Source organism: Sus scrofa, chromosome 3 (assembly GCF_054392235.1).
Source record: "Sus scrofa isolate SSC_HxYL_T2T_F1_AM1 chromosome 3, Sscrofa_HxYL_maternal_Yorkshire_Landrace_v2.0, whole genome shotgun sequence".
Taxonomy (NCBI): domain Eukaryota; kingdom Metazoa; phylum Chordata; class Mammalia; order Artiodactyla; family Suidae; genus Sus; species Sus scrofa.
The window spans coordinates 108,312,889-108,328,826 of NC_139385.1; the positions used below are offsets into that span (position 1 = coordinate 108,312,889).

Below are 15,938 nucleotides of genomic sequence, written 5' to 3' on the forward strand. Positions count from 1 at the left end.
ATTTTTGAAAAGACGACAGTGAGAGGGTTTTACACCCCTTTGAAACATTTTTACTTGCTCGTGTGAGTGAGTGAGATGAGTGCCTGATCTGTTTATTATCCCCATGGACTCCATACCTTCCTCTGTGCCTCTTATTCTGGAGACCTTCCCTTTTCATGTTCATGTTTTTAGAAGTATTATAATCAGAGGCTAGGTTGTACAGTCTATGTTAATGTAACAGTAATTCTTTGCTGATTTATTAAAATATGTTTTTGCATCTAAATTACATCTTAATCTTTTACTCAATGTTAAGCTTGAGTATGATGTTTTAATTTCGTGTCATCTTATAGAGCCATTACAGCAGATTGCGCAAGCCCACTACCACGGAACACATTGAACTTACTCATCAATAAAAGCTGTCATGTTTTTATCAATAGAACAACTTTGTCTTTTTGCAAATTTATTTTATATTGGAATATGGTTGATTTACAATGTTGTTTCAGGTGTATACCAGAGTGATTCAGTTATTCATACACATATATCCACTCTTTTTAGATTCTTTCCCTATATAGGTTATTACAAAATAGTGAGTAGAGTTCCCTGTGCCAAGAACCAACTTTAAATTTTATCATTAAGTGATGTTTAGGTTATACTTCATCCTCCCTTTTCATGTTCTGCCATAAATTTCACCATTGTTTAATAACTAAATGCTTTTGCAGTGAATTAAAATTATACTCTAATTGATTCTAAGACATACTTTTTGTACATTTTAACCTCTCTAATATCAGAATGTGTGTTATACAGTGATGTTTTAGTCACCGTCAGCTAGGTGGCAGTCATGACGTAATTGTGTGGAAACTTCCATTGACATCTTATGGTAAGATCAAGAAATCACTGGCATTAAAGCAGTATTTAGTAATGCGAAGTATTCTGTGACTTGAAAACAGAAAGAAAATATTTAGGCATGAGATAAAGTAATCCAGTTTTTGCCCAGACTTAAAAGTTAAAGGTGGTAGAGTTTAATGCAGTTCATCTCCTAAAAGCAAATGTGACTTTACTAAAGTCTTTCCTAAGTATTGAGTGTTGAGCTCTTGTTTATAAACTTGAATACCCTCAGACCGATAACTACTTGAAAACATAGAATTGATGTAGTAGTATTTTATTCTCTGGAAATATCTCTGGCTTATAAGTAACAGGATTCAATTTAGTTAAACCTATGTTAGATTTAGATTTCCAAGGGTAAACTTTCATGTCTTGTCTGGCACTGTGCCACTTTTTTTTTAAGTAGGTGGCTATGTCAAATCTTCCTTTAATTTCTGAAGCATATGTTTTACAGTGTTGTGCTAATTTCTGCTGTACAGCAAAGTGCCTCAGTTATACACTCTTACACATTCTTTTTTTATATTCTTTTACATTTTGGTTTATCCCAAGGTACCGAATATAGTCTCCTGTGCAATGCAGTAGAACCCTGTTGTTTATCCATTCTATATATAATAGTTTGCATCCACTAACCCCTGACTTCTAATCCATTCCCTCCCACGGCAACCACAAATCTGTTCTCTATAGTTGGTGAGTCTGTTTCTGTTTTGTAGATAGGTTTATTTGTGCCATATTAGAGTCCACATATAAATGATATCATATGGTATTTGTCTTTCTCTTTCTTACTTCACTCAGTATGATAATCCCTAGTTGCATCCATATTGCTGCAAGTGGCATTGCTTTGTTCTTTTTTATGGCTGAGTAGTATTCCATTGTATATATGTGCCACATTGTCTTTAACCATTCATCTGTCAGTGGATATTTAGTTTGTTTCCATGAATTGGCTGTTGTGAATAGTGCTGCTATGAACATATGGGTGCACATATCTTTTGTTTTTATTTTATTAAGAGTATAGATGACTTACAATGTTGTGTTGGTTTTGGGTATACAGCAAAGTGAATCAGCCACATGTACACATATATATCCAATCTTTCTCAGATTCTTTCCCCATATAGGCTATCATAGAGTATTGAATAGATTTCCCTGAGCTGTTAGCAGGTCCTTGTTACTGACTGTTTTGTACATAGTATTGGGTACATATCAGTCTCAACCTCCCAATCCATCCCTCCCTGCACCCACCATTTCCCCTTTGGTAACCATAAGTTTGATTTTGAAATTTTTCAATCTGTTTCTTTTTTGTGAATACATTGTTAAGCATCATTTTTATGAGATTCCTCATGTTAGCGATTGCATATGATATTTGTCTTTGTTTTACGTACTGCACTTAGTATGATGATCTCTAGGTCCATCCATGTTGCTGCAAATGATATAATTTCATTCGTTTTTATGACTAAGTAATATTCCATTGTATATATGTAGCATATCTTCTTTATCCAACCCTCAGTTGATGGACATTTAGATTGCTTCCATTTCTTGGCTATTGTAAAGAGTGCTGCAGTGAACATTGAGGTGCATATATCTTTTTGAATTGTAGTTTTCTCCAGATATATATGCCCAAGAGTGGGATTGCTGGATCTATATTTAATTTTTTAAGGTACTTCCACACTGCTTTCCATAGTGGTTGTACTGCATTCCCATCAACAGTGTAGGAGCATTCCCTTTCCTCCACACCCTCTCCAGCATTTATTGTTCATAGAGTTTTTTATCATGGCCATCTGACTGGTGCAAGGTGATATTTCATTGTAATTTTGATTTGCATTTCTCTAATAATTAGTGATGTTGAGCACCTTTGCATCTGCCTATTTATTGGCCATCTGTGTGTTGTCTTTGGAGAAATGTCTGTTTAGATCGTCTGCCCATTTTTTGATTGGGTTTTGTTGTTGTCATAGAGTCGTGTAAGCTGTTGGTGTATTTTGGAAATTAAGCCCTTGTTCAGATTGTTTGCAAATATTTTCTTCCATTCCATAGGTTGTCTTTTTTTTTTTTTTTTTTTTTTTTAATGGTTTCCTTTGCTGTGCAAAAGCTTTTAAGTTTGATTAGGTCCTATTTTTTTATTTCTGTTTTTATTTCTATTGCCTTGGGAGATTCCTAAGAAAACATTGCTGTAATTTATGTCATAGAATGTTTTGTCTATGATCTCTTCTATGAGTTTTATGCTGTCATGTCTTAGTTTCAGTCTTTAAGCCATTTTGAATTTTTGTGCATAGTTGTGAGGATGTATTCTAGTTTCATTGATTTCCATACAGCTGTCCAGTTTTCCCAGCACCACTTGCTGAAGAGACGGTCTTTTTTCCATTTTTCCATTCTTGCTCCTTTGTCAAAGATTAATTCACCACAGGTATCTCAGTTTATTTCTGAGATCTCTATTCTGTTCCACTAATCCATAAATCTGTTTTTGTGCCAGACCACACTGTCTTGATTACTGTAGCTTTGTAGTGTTGTCTGAAGTCTGGGAGAGTTGTGCCTTTTGTTTTTGTTCATTTTCCTCAGGATTGCTTTAGTAATTCTGGGTTTTCTGTGGTTCCATATAAATTTCTGGATTACTTGTTCAAGTTCTGTGAAAAATGTCATGGGTAATTTGATAGGGTCACAATAAATCTGTAGATTGCTTTGGGTAGTATTGCCATTTTAACAGTATTAATTCTTCCCATCCAGGAGCATGGGATAGCTTTCCATTTTCTTGAATCCTCTTTAATGTTCTTTATTAGTGTTTTATTGTTCTCAGTGTTTAAGTCTTTCATCTGCTAGGTCAGGTTTCTTCCCAAGTATTTTTTTTTTGGGGGGGTGCAATTTTATTTTTATTTTTATTTTATTTTATTTTATTTTTTTTGTCTTTTTGTCTTTTGTTGTTGTTGCTATTTCTTGGGCCGCTCCCGCGGCATATGGAGGTTCCCAGGCTAGGGGTCGAATCGGAGCTATAGCCACTGGCCTACACCAGAGCCACAGCAACGTGGGATCCAAGCCGCGTCTGCAACCTACACCATAGCTCACGGCAACGCTGGATCGTTAACCCACTGAGCAAGGGCAGGGACTGAACCCGCAACCTCATGGTTCCTAGTCGGATTCGTTAACCACTGCGCCACGACGGGAACTCCGGGGGGTGCAATTTTAAAAGACCCCTTTTTTTTTTTTTTTTTTTACATTCCCTTTATGCTATTTTGTTGTTAGTTTAAAAAAATGAAACCAATTGCTGTATACTAATCTTGTATCCTGCTACCCTGACGAATTCATCTATCAGTCCAGTATTTTTTTATGTGTAGTCTTTAGGGTTTTCTATATACAGTATCATGTCATCTGCATATAATGACAGTTTTACTTCTTCCCATCCAATTTGGATATGTTTTCTTTCTTTCTTTCTTTCTTTCTTTCTTTCTTTCTTTCTTTCTTTCTTTCTTTCTTTTTTGGTCTAATTGCTGTGGCTAGGACTTCAGTACTATGTTAAATAGAAATGATGAAAATGGGCATTGTCTTTTTCCAGATTTTATTGGGAAGGCTTTCAGCTTTCACTATTGAGTGTTATATTAGCTGTAGATTTGTCATAAATAGCTTTTATTATGTTGAAGTATGTTCCCTGTATACCCACGTTGGTAAGGGTTTTTATCATGAGTAGATGGAATTTGTCAGATGCTTTTCTGCATCTGTTTAGATGATCATATGGTTTTTGTCTTTTCATTCATTGATATGGTTTATCACATTGATTGGTTTGAATATGGTAAACTGTCCTTATTAACTTGGGGTGAATCCCACATAGTCATGGTATGTGATCTTTTTATATATCGTTGGATTTAGTTTGCTAATATTGTTGAGAATTTTCACGTCTATATTTATCAAAGCTGTTGGTCTGTAATTTTCTTTTTTTGTCTGGTTTTGGTAGAGTTTAAGAATTGGTGAAAGTTCTTTATATGTTTGGTAGTAATTCTTTAATTATTTTCTTTCAGAATGGGTAAAGGATGAAGAAGACGAAGATGTTTTGTTTTACACCTTCCAGAGGAACCTTCGTTGTCATGATGTATATCGAGCCACCTTTGGTGATAACAAACGTAATGAACGTTTTTACACAGAAAAAGATCCAAGGTACTAGAACAATGCAATCAGGTCTTTTTCTCCTGAGTATTTCTTTAGTTAGCTGAAGTGCTGCTCTTGGTTGACCTAAAACAGTGATTTTGGCTGGAATCAGATATATAGTAAGGCGAAGATGAGCATAATCATTCTTTTATAAATGGTTCATATTCAGAATTGGAGTCTAGTTATATTCAGACTTCAGAGTGAAATCAGATATAACATTAGAATATAAATGCTGAGATACTAACAGTCTCTCTGGACAATGATACATGGGAAGAGTTGTTAGTTTAAACATTTAATTGGGTTGCTGTACAGTAGTTTCTCATAAGTCATAATTAGAAGGATCATGGTGTTAACTCCATGGAATTCAGTATCGTTTCATACAGATTATCTGAATTTTAAATTGCTTTCCTTTGAGCCATGATATACATTGGTCTTTAAATTTTACTTTCCCCAGTGCTTTGGTAATTCCTTTTTAAAGCTAATTCTTGGAGTTCCTGTTGTGGCGCAGAGGAAACTAACAACCGTGAGGTTGTGGGTTTGATCCCTGACCTCGCTCAGTGGGTTAAGGATCTGGCGTTGCCGTGAACCGTGGTGTAGGTCACTGGCAGCTGTAAATCTGATTTGACCCCTAGCCTGGGAACTTTCATATGCCGTGGGTGTGGCTCTAAAAAGCAAAAAAAAAAAAAAAAAAGAGGCTAATTCTTTACTCTAGGACTCATGCCTCATATTACCATGTTACCGCTTAACCAGGCTTAAGGGGAAATGATAATAAATTTATCAGGCAAAATCCTTTAACTCTTACCCGCATATGCTTTTCCAAATGATTTGTGAGAAACATATTATTTCATAACACTTTACATGAGGGTCCTGTCATCTCATGTATCATTTAACAGTATAGTTTGGACAATGTCTGAACAGATTTTGCAAGGAAAGAAAAATAAGCTTTAACATCAAATCTGTAACAGAAATTGATATGCAAAATAAGAAAATTAATCCTTCACTTAGTAAAATCTCAGCACTGACAAACACCTTAAGGAAAATCCTGTATAACCCCCGTTTTATATAAAGAACTTGAGGTCTGGAAAAATTTTATTGATGATGATTGTTTTAATAAAGAAAATACTAGAATTAGTTATATGATTCCACTATTTTTATTTATTTTATTTTATTTATCTTTTTTTAGGACTGTACCCACGGAATATGGAAGTGCCCAGGCTAGGGGTCCAATCAGAGCTGTAGCTGCTGGCCTTCATTCCAGCCACAGCAACACCAGATCCAAGCCGCATCTGCGACCTACACCACAGCTCACGGCAACACCAGATCCTTAACCGAGAGAGATACCGGAGATTGAACCTGTGTCCTCATGGATGCTAGTCAGATTCGTTACTACTGAGCCACAATGGGAACTCCCTGATTCCGCTATTTTATGTCATTTGTCAAGGATATCTTTTGGAGACCACAATTTGAGATAGTATTTTATTACATTTTATCAATGACTTATGATTTTGAACCATTTTCCATTGTGTAATAAAACTAAAAGTTGACCCAATGATCTATACCCTTGAAATAAGTTACTTGGATACCATATATTGTTACTATCCTAAGTTCTAAGATTGAGTTATCTTCCACACATTTAAGATTCTTGGTAACAAAGTTCCCCTCATGGTGCAGCAGAAATGAACCTGACTAGGAACCATGAGGTTGCAGGTTCGATCCCTGTCCTCGATCAGTGGGTTAAAGATCCAGCGTTGCCATGAGCTGTGGTGTAGGTTGCAGACAAGGCTTGGATCCCGAGTTGCTGTGGCTGTGGCGTAGGCTGGCAGCTGTAGCTCCGATTGGACCCCTAGCCAGGGAGCCTCCGTATGCCATAGGTGTGGCCCTAAAAAAAAAAGATTCTTGGTAAGTATTTGTCTTCTAGCAGGCATTTTCTGCCCCATGAAGATTTAACCATAATTAAGTATGTTTAAACCTAGTTTGGCATCTAATTTATAGCACAAACTGGTTTGTGGATTTTGAATACAGTTAACCCTTGAACATAGGGGGTTGAAATCTTCACTGATGCTCGTGGGGTTGAAAACCTGCATATAACTTTATAGTTGGCCCTCTGTATCCAGTGTTCTACATCCATAGATTTAGCCAACCACAGAAGGTGTGGACCATGGTAGGTATTTATTGAGAAAAATCTGCCTATCTGCCTACAAGTGGACTCCCCCGTTCAAACCCATGTTCTTCAAGGGTCAGCTGTACTCAATAAATTGCTGCAGTCCAAAGGGAAAGACCAAAAGGGAAAGGCAGAATACCTAAAGAGAAAATGAGGCAAAGGTCTGTTCTAAAACCGAGTTGCTTTTTACTGTGTTTGCTTTAACTCCTAGGTTTTGATTTTCTATTCTCATAAGATTTTCCAAAATAGCCTTATAACTTCTGTCTTTTTCTAGTTCCCTGAGGTGTAAAGTGTGATTGAGATTTTTCTATTTTCTTAGTGTAGATGTTTATTGCTAAACTTCTATCTTAGAAATGTTTTTGTCATATCCCATAGGTTTTGGTATGTTGTATTTCCATTTTCATTTATTTCAAGATTTTTTAAAATTTCACCTTTGATTCTTTGACTATTTGGTTATTTAGGAGTATATTGGATAATTTCCATATATTTGTGAATTTTCCACTTTTCTTTGTGTTAAGACTTACATTGTGACCTAATGTATGATCTACCCTGGAGAATGTTCCATGTGCCCTTGAGAAGAATGGGGGTTTTTTTGTTTTTTTTGTTTTTGTTTGTTTTTAATTGCTATTGGATGAAACATTCTATATATGTCTATTAGGTTCATTTGTTCTAATGTATAGTTCCAGCCCAAGGTTATGTTGTCTCTTTTCACTTCAGAATACTTAATATATTTGAGAGTTCTGATGTTGAGTCTATATATATTTATGATTGTTATATTCTCTTGATGAATTGACACATTTGTCATTATATAGTGGCCTTCTTTCTATCTTGTTACAATTTTTGAGTTAAGATCTATTTTGTCTGATATAAGTATAGCTACCCTTGCTTCCTTTTGATTTCCACTTGCAAGGAATGTCTTTCTCCATTCCTCAATTTTGAGCCTGTGTGTGTCCATGAAGTTGAAATGAATCTCTTACTATAAGCACCATGTAGTTGGCTCTTTTTTAATCCATTCAGCCACTTCATACCTTTTGATTGAAGGATTTAATTAATTTACATTTTGAGTAATTTTTAAGAGATAAAGGCCTATTAATATCATCCTTGTCATGTTTTCTAGCTGTTTTATAGTTGCCACGTTCCTTTCTTCCTGTCTTCCTTAGTGAATTGATGATTTTCCATAGTGGTATAGTTCGATTCCCTTCTCCTCGTTTATTGTGTATCTAGTTTTGGTTTTTGCTTGATAGTTAGCATGACTTCTCTTTTCTTTGTGAGAAAACTGTTACTTATAGAGCTGCTTGTGTTCTTTCTTTAAACACATATCTGCCAAATGATTTATCTTCTGATTACCCATGTCATCAGACATAAATAAGTAGATAAAAATAGTAAAGAAAGTGTTGAAAATACAGAGCAAAGTAGGGCAGGGGACTTTCCCTACAACAGTATATTAAAATATGTGGATACAAAACAATTAAAATATACAAATTGACAGAAATAAAAGAGACCAGTATAGATAACTTTAAAACATACCCTAGTATGTATAAAAATTTATAAAAGATGCATCACTAATGGTAAGTGAATGGGTATTATTTTGGGTGGGTTATATATTTTTTGCATTAGAGTATAGTTGATTAATGATGTGCAAATTTCTGCTGTACAGCAAAATGACCCAGTCATACATATATATGCGTTCCTTTTTTTTTTTTTTTGTCTTTTTTTTAGGGCCAAACCCATAGCATATGGATATTCCCAGGCTAGGGGTCAAATTGGAGCTGCAGCTGCCAACCACAGCCATACCAATACCAGATCCAAGCCGTGTCTGCAACCTATACCACAGCTCACGGCAGTGCCGGATCCTCAACCCACTGAGCAGGGCCAGAGATCAAACTCGTGTCCTGCTAGTTGGGTTTGTTACCACTGAGCCACAACAGGAACTCCTGTTCCTTTCTTATATTATCTTCCATCATGGTCTATCCAAGAGACTCAGTATAGTTCCCTCTAGTATATGGTAGGACCTCATTGCTTATTCATTCTAAATGTAATGGTTTGCATCTACTTAACGCCAATATCCCCATCCATCCCACTCCCTGCCCCAGCACCCTTGGCAACCACAAGTCAGTCTGTTTTCTGTCTGTGAGTCTCTTCCTGTTTTGTAGATAGGTACATATTTTAGATTACACATAAGTGATATATGGTATTTGTCTTTCACTGACTTAATTTAGTATGATGATCCCTGGTTGCATCCATGTTGCTGCAAATGGCATTATTTCATTCCTTTTTTATGACTGAGTGGTATTCTACTATATATATGTACCATATCATCTTAACCCATTTATCTGTTGATGGACATTTGGGTTGTTTCCTTGTTTTGGCTTTTGTGAATACTGCTGCTATGAACATATGGGTGCATGTATCTTTTTTTTTCTTTTTTTTAATTCCTTAATGAATTTTATTACATTTATTTATTTATTTATTTATTTTTGTCTTTTTGACATTTCTTGGGCCGCTCCCACGGCATATGGAGGTTCCCAGGCTAGGGGTCCAATCGGAGCTGTAGCCACTAGCCTACGCCAGAACCACAGCAACGCAGGATCCGAGCCGTGTCTGCAACCTACGCCACAGCGCACGGCAACGCCAGATCGTTAACCCACTGAGCAAGGGCAGGGACCGAACCCGCAACCTCATGGTTCCTAGTCGGATTCGTTAACCACAGCGCCACGACGGGAACTCCCTGAATTTTATTACATTTATAGGTGTACAACAGTCATCACAAATTTTACAGCATTTCCATCCCAAACCTTCAGTGCACCCTCCCACCCCCAAACCTGATTCATTTAGAAACCATAAATTTTTCAAAGTCTGTGAGTCAGTATCTGTTCTGCAAAAAAGATCATTCTGTCCTTTTTTCAGATTCCACATGTGAGTGAAAACATTTTATGTTGGTGTCTAATTGTATGGCTGACTTGACTTAGCAAGATAATTTCTAGGTCCATCCAGGTGGCTACAAATGCCATTATCACCTTCCTTTTAATGGCTGAATAATATCCCATTGTGTATATGTACGACATCTTCTTTATCTACTCCTCTGTTGATGGACGTTTAGGTTGTTTCCAAGTCTTGGCTGTTGCATATAGTGCTGCAGTGAACATCGGAGTACACGTGTTTTTTCGCGTCATCATTTTCCCTGGATAGATGCCCAGGAGTGGGATTGCTAGATCAAATGGTAGTTCTATTTTGTGTTTTCCGAGGAATCTCCATACTGTTTTCCACAGTGGTTGCACCAATTTACATTCCCACCAACAGTGTAATAGGGTTCCTTTTTCTCCACACCTTCTCCAGCACTTACTGTTTATAGACTTTTGGATGATGGCCATTCTGGCCAGTGTAAGGTGGTACTTCATAGTGGTTTTGATATGCATTTCTCTAATAGTGAGTGATGTTGAACATCTTTTCATGTGTTTTTTGGCCATCTGTATGTCTTCCTTGGAGAACTGTCTGTTTAGATCTTCTGCCCATTTTTTGATGGGGTTGTTTGTTTTTATGGTATTGAGCTGTAGGAGGTGTTTATAAATTTTGGAGATTAATTCCTTGGTAAGTCATTTGCGAGTATTTTCTCCCATTCTGTGGGTTGTCTTTTCATTTTGTTTAAGGTTTCCTTTGCTATGCAGAAACTTTAAAGTTTAGGTTCCATTTGTTTATTTTTTTACTGTCATTACTCTAGGAGGTGGGTCTGAGAAGATATTGCTGTTGTTTGTATTGGAGAGTGTTTGGCTATGTTTTCCTCTAAGAGTTTTATAGTGTCTGGTGTTATATCTAGATCTTTAATCCATTTTGAGTTTATTTTTGTGTATGGTATTAGGGAATGTTCTAATTTCATTCTTTTCCATGTGGCCATCCAGTTTTCTCAGCACCACTTACTGAACAGGCTGTCTTTTCTCCATTATATATTCTTGCCTCCTTTGTCATAGATTAGTTGACTCTAGGTGTGTGGGTTTAATTCTGGGCTTTCTATCCTGTTCCTCTGATCTATATTTCTGTCTTTGTGCCAGTACCATATGATTTTGATGACTGTAGCTTTGTAGTATAGTGTGAAGTCCGGGAGACTGTAGCTTTGTAGTATAGTCTGAAGTCCGGGAGCCTGATTCCTCCAGCTCTATTTTTCTTTTTCAGGATGTCTTTGGCTATTCTGGGTCTTTTGTGCTTCCAAACAAACTTTAAAATATTTTGTTCAAGTTCTGTGAAGAATGTCCTTGGTAATTTGGTAGGGATTGCATTGAATCTGTAGATTGCCTTGGGTAGTATAGTCATTTTGATAATAGTGACTCTTCTAGTCCAAGAGCATGGTATGTCTTTCCATCTGTTTGTGTCATCTTTGATTTCTTTCATCAGCGTCTTATAGTTTTCAGAGTACAGGTCTTTTGTCTCTTTAGGTAGGTTTATTCCTAAGTGTTTTCGTCTTTTGGATGTGATGGTAAACGGGATTTTAGAAAACGTCCAACAAACAAAAGTCTAGGACCAAATGGCTTCACAGGTGAATTCTATCAAACATTTAGAGAAGAGCTAGTACTTATCCTTCTGAAACTATTCCAGAAAATTGCAGAGGAAGGGACACTCCCAAACTCATTCTATGAGGCCACCATCACCCTGATACCAAAACCAGACAAAGATACCACACACACAAAAAAAAAATTACAGGCCAGTTTCACTGATGAACATAGATGCAAAAATCCTCAACAAAATACTAGCAATCCAAATCCAACAACACATTAAAAGGATTGTACATCATGATCAAGTGGGATTTATCCCAGGGATGCAAGAGTTCTTCAATATCCGCAAATCTATCAGTGTGATACACCACATTAACAAACTGAAGACTAAAAACCATATGATCCTCTCAGTAGATGCAGAAAAAGCCTTTGACAAAATCCTACACCCATTTCTGATAAAAACCCTACAGAAAGTGGGCATAGAGGGAACCTACTGCAACATAATAAAGGCCACATATGACAAACTCAGAGCTAACATCATTCTCAGTGGTGAAAAGCTGAAAGAATTCCCACTGAGATCAGGAACAAGACAAGGATGTCCATTCTCACCACTACTCTTCAACATAGTTTTGGAAGTCCTAGCCACAGCAATCAGAGAAGTAAAAGAAAGAAAAGGAATCCAAATTGGAAAGGAAGAAGTAAAACTATCCCTATTTGCAAATGACATGATACTATACCTAGAGAATCCTAAAGACTCTACCAGAAAACTGTTAGAGCTCATCCATGAATTTGGCAAAGTCGCAGGATATGAAATTAATACACAGAAATTGATGTCGTTTCTATATACTAACAATGAAAGATCAGAAAGAGAAATTAGGGAAGCAATCCCGTTTACCATTGCATCAAAAAGCATGTATCTTTTTGAATTACAGTTTTTTCCAGATAGATGCCCAGGTGTGGGATGGGTGGATCATATACAGTTCTATTTATAGTTTTCTGAGGAATCCATACCATTTTCCATAGTCATCATACCAATTTACAGTCAACAGTGTAGGAAGGTTCCCTTTTCTCCATGCCCTCTCCAGCATTTGTTATTTTTAAACTTATTAATGATGGCCATTCTGAAATGTGTGAGGTGGTACTTCACTGTAATTTTGATTTACATTTATTAGGGATTTTGAACATGTTTTTGTGTGCCTCCTGGCCATTTGTATGTCTTTGGAGAAGTGTCTATTTATATCATCTGCCCATTTTTCGATTGAGTTGTTTGGTTTTTTGTCATTGACTTGTATGGGTTGTTTGTATATTTTGGAGATTAATACCTTGTCAGTTGCATCATTTGCAATTATTTTCTCCCATTCTGTAGGTCATCTTTTTGATTTCTTTTTTTTCTTTTTTTTTTCCATGTTTCCTTTGCTGTGTCAAAGCTTGTAAGTTTGATTAGGTCCCATTTGTTTATTTTTGTTTTTATTTCTATTGCCTGGGGAGACTGATTGAAGAAAAATGTCAGAATCTTCTATTCTAGTTTTATGCTATCATGTCTTATGTTTTGGTCTTTAAGCCACTCTGAGTTTGTTTTTGTGCATAGAGTGAGGATGTGTTCAAGTTTCACGATTTCTATACAGCTGTCAAGTTTTCCAGCACCACTTGCTGAAGAAACTGTCTTTTTCCCATTTTATATTCTTGCCTCCTTTGTCAAAGATTAATTCACCATAGGTGTCTTGGTTTATATCTGGGCTCTCTTCCATTGATCCATGTGTCTGTTTTTGTGCCAGTACCACACTGTCTTAATTATTGTAGCTTTGTAGTATTGTCTGAAGTCTGGGAGAGTTATGCCTTCTGCTTTTTTTGTTCTTTTTCCTCAGGATTGCTTTGGTAATTCTGGACTTTTTATGGTTCCACATAAATTTCTGGATTACTTGTTCAAGTTCTGTGAAAAATGTCATGGGTAATATGATAGGGATCACAGTAAATCAGTAGATGGCCTTGGGTTGTATTGGCATTTTAAGGTATTAATTTTTCCCATCCAGGAGAATTCTTCCTTTATTGACATTTTATGGTTCTCAATGTAGAATTCTTTCAGCTCCTTGGTCAAGTTTATTCCTAGGTATTTTATTTTTAGGGGTGTGATTTTAAAATGCGTTTTTTCTTATATTCTTTTTCTAATATTTCATTGTGAGTACAGAAAGATGCAGCTGATTTCTGAATTGGCTTGTGTCTTGCTACTTTGCTGAATTCGTTGATCAGTTCGAGTAGTTTTTGTGTGAAGTCCTTAGGGTTGTCTATCTGTATATAGTCTCATGTCATCTACATATGGTGACAATTCTCTTCCAATTTGAATACCATTTATTTATTTACTTGTTTACTTATTTATTTTTGTCTGATTGCTCTGGCTAGGACTTCCTATACTATGTTGAATAAAAGTGGTGAGAGTGGGCATCCTTGTCTTATTCCAGATTTTAGTAAAAAGACTTTCAGCTTTTTTCCATTGAGTATTATATTGGCTGTGGGTTTATAATAAATGGCTTATGCATAGATTGGCGCTCTTTATATTATCCTACAGATATCTTACATTGCTTTTGTTTTTTTATTTAGTTTTCTCTCTGCTTCCTGACTGGGTCATTTCCATTGGTCTCTCTTCCAAATCACTTACCATTCCTCTGCATTACTCATTCTGATATTCAGTCCCTTTTACCAAGTTTTCATCTCTGCAAATTAATTTTCTAGTTTTTCTTTGCTCCTCCTTACAGTTTCTGGTTCCTTTTTCAAGTAATCTGTGTTACTGTCGATATCCATTGTTAATTCCTTCAGTTACCTGCTTTTTGAACTCAGTATCTGTTAGACTGCACAGGTCTATTTTCATTTTCATTTGCTCCTTCAGGGGAATTCTCCTTTTCTTTTAACTGGGAGTGGCCTAAGTGTCTTCATTTTCTTATATATTTCTTACTTTTCCTAGCCCAAGTCTCAGCCCCCAGCCCCTGACCTAGCATCTCAGGCTGTGGTGTGCATGGGGCGGTGGTACCGATGGTCTGTGTGGCTCTGATTTGCCCTCCTCCAGTTGGCTACTGTTCTTTTCTCCAAGACTAGAGGCTCCCCACTCCTCCACACCCAGTCCCAGCTGATCTCCCTGCTAGTCAAGGGGCCTCCGAGGGTGCAGATTTTTTCCACAGCTCCCTCCCAACAGTGCTGGTCTTATCCTGATTCCTTTTTTTCTCTTTTCTTCTCTCTTTTTTTCCCTTTCATTGTCCCCAGTTAAAGTAGAAAGGTTTCTTGTCCTTTTGGAAATCTGAGGTCTTCAGCCAGCCTTCAGTGGTTGTTCTGTGTGAATCGTTCTACATGTAGATGGGGTTTTTGTGAGGTGTTTATGGGAGAAGGTGAGCACCACGTCCTGCTCCTCTGCCATCTTGATCCCGCCTTTTGGGTATTATTTTTTAATTTTGTTGGGGATGTTGAATATTTGGACAAAAGGAATTTCCATCAATTCGTAATTCAACATACATTCCTAAAAGATTTTAAGGATCTGGTGAAAATACTTTAAAAAAAAATCTTGGTGAGAACATAAGTATTTCTTGTTTGAAATAGTCCCAGATCATAAAAATCAATAGAAGAAATTACAAAGGGTAGTACAAGTATTCTTTATTTTTTTTTATTTTAGGGCTGCACCCATGGCATATGGAAGTTTCCAGACTAGGGGTCAAATTGGAGCTGCAGCTGCTAGCCTACACCACAGCCACTGCAACACAGAATCTGAGCTGTGTCTGTGACCTACAGCACATTTCATGGTAACAGCAGATCCCTCACCCACTGAGCAAGGCCAGGGATTGATCCTGCATCCTCATGGATACTAGTCAGATTCATTTCTGCTGTGCCACAATGGGAACTGCCTATCACCAAATTTTAAATGAATACAGACACATCACAATAAAATTGACAGATATTTCAGTGTAATTCAGTATAAAAGGAACTTTACCAAAATGCTTATCTCTGGGGAGGAGAATTCAGAGTTATTTCTTTATCATATTTTTTAGTAGTTTCAGTATGAATTACTTTTGTAATAAGGAAACATGTAATATAACATTTAAAGGTATCCAGCGTGTCAGTGGGAATTAGTATCATGCTTTGGGAATAATATCTGATTATATTTAGCAAGAGTAATAAAAATACTCTTTATTAAAGTAGTATTTCTATTACTAAGAATTTATCCCAGGGAGAGGAAAACTATCTTCATGGTCTGTTCCCTTTCATATTTATTATAATGAAACATTAAAATTAAATTTTTAAGAATTGTAATTCAATTTGATAGAATATTA

At 36.5% G+C, this 15,938-nt stretch overlaps 1 protein-coding gene and 1 long non-coding RNA gene across 13 annotated transcripts in view; both read left to right on the top strand.

Annotated features, from left to right (window-relative positions):
- Nucleotides 1-15,938, top strand: part of LOC146404833 (uncharacterized) — a 1,439,763-nt gene that overhangs the window by 1,361,101 nt on the left and 62,724 nt on the right. The gene's annotated exons all lie outside the window — the stretch shown is intronic.
- PREPL (prolyl endopeptidase like) overlaps nucleotides 1-15,938 on the top strand; it is a 68,424-nt gene that overhangs the window by 27,986 nt on the left and 24,500 nt on the right. For all 12 annotated transcript variants that reach the window (XM_005655232.4, XM_085019384.1, XM_085019385.1 and 9 more), the window contains one exon: nucleotides 4,857-4,992. In XM_005655232.4, the coding sequence (XP_005655289.3) occupies nucleotides 4,857-4,992 (136 nt within the window). The remainder of the gene's footprint in view (nucleotides 1-4,856; nucleotides 4,993-15,938) is intronic.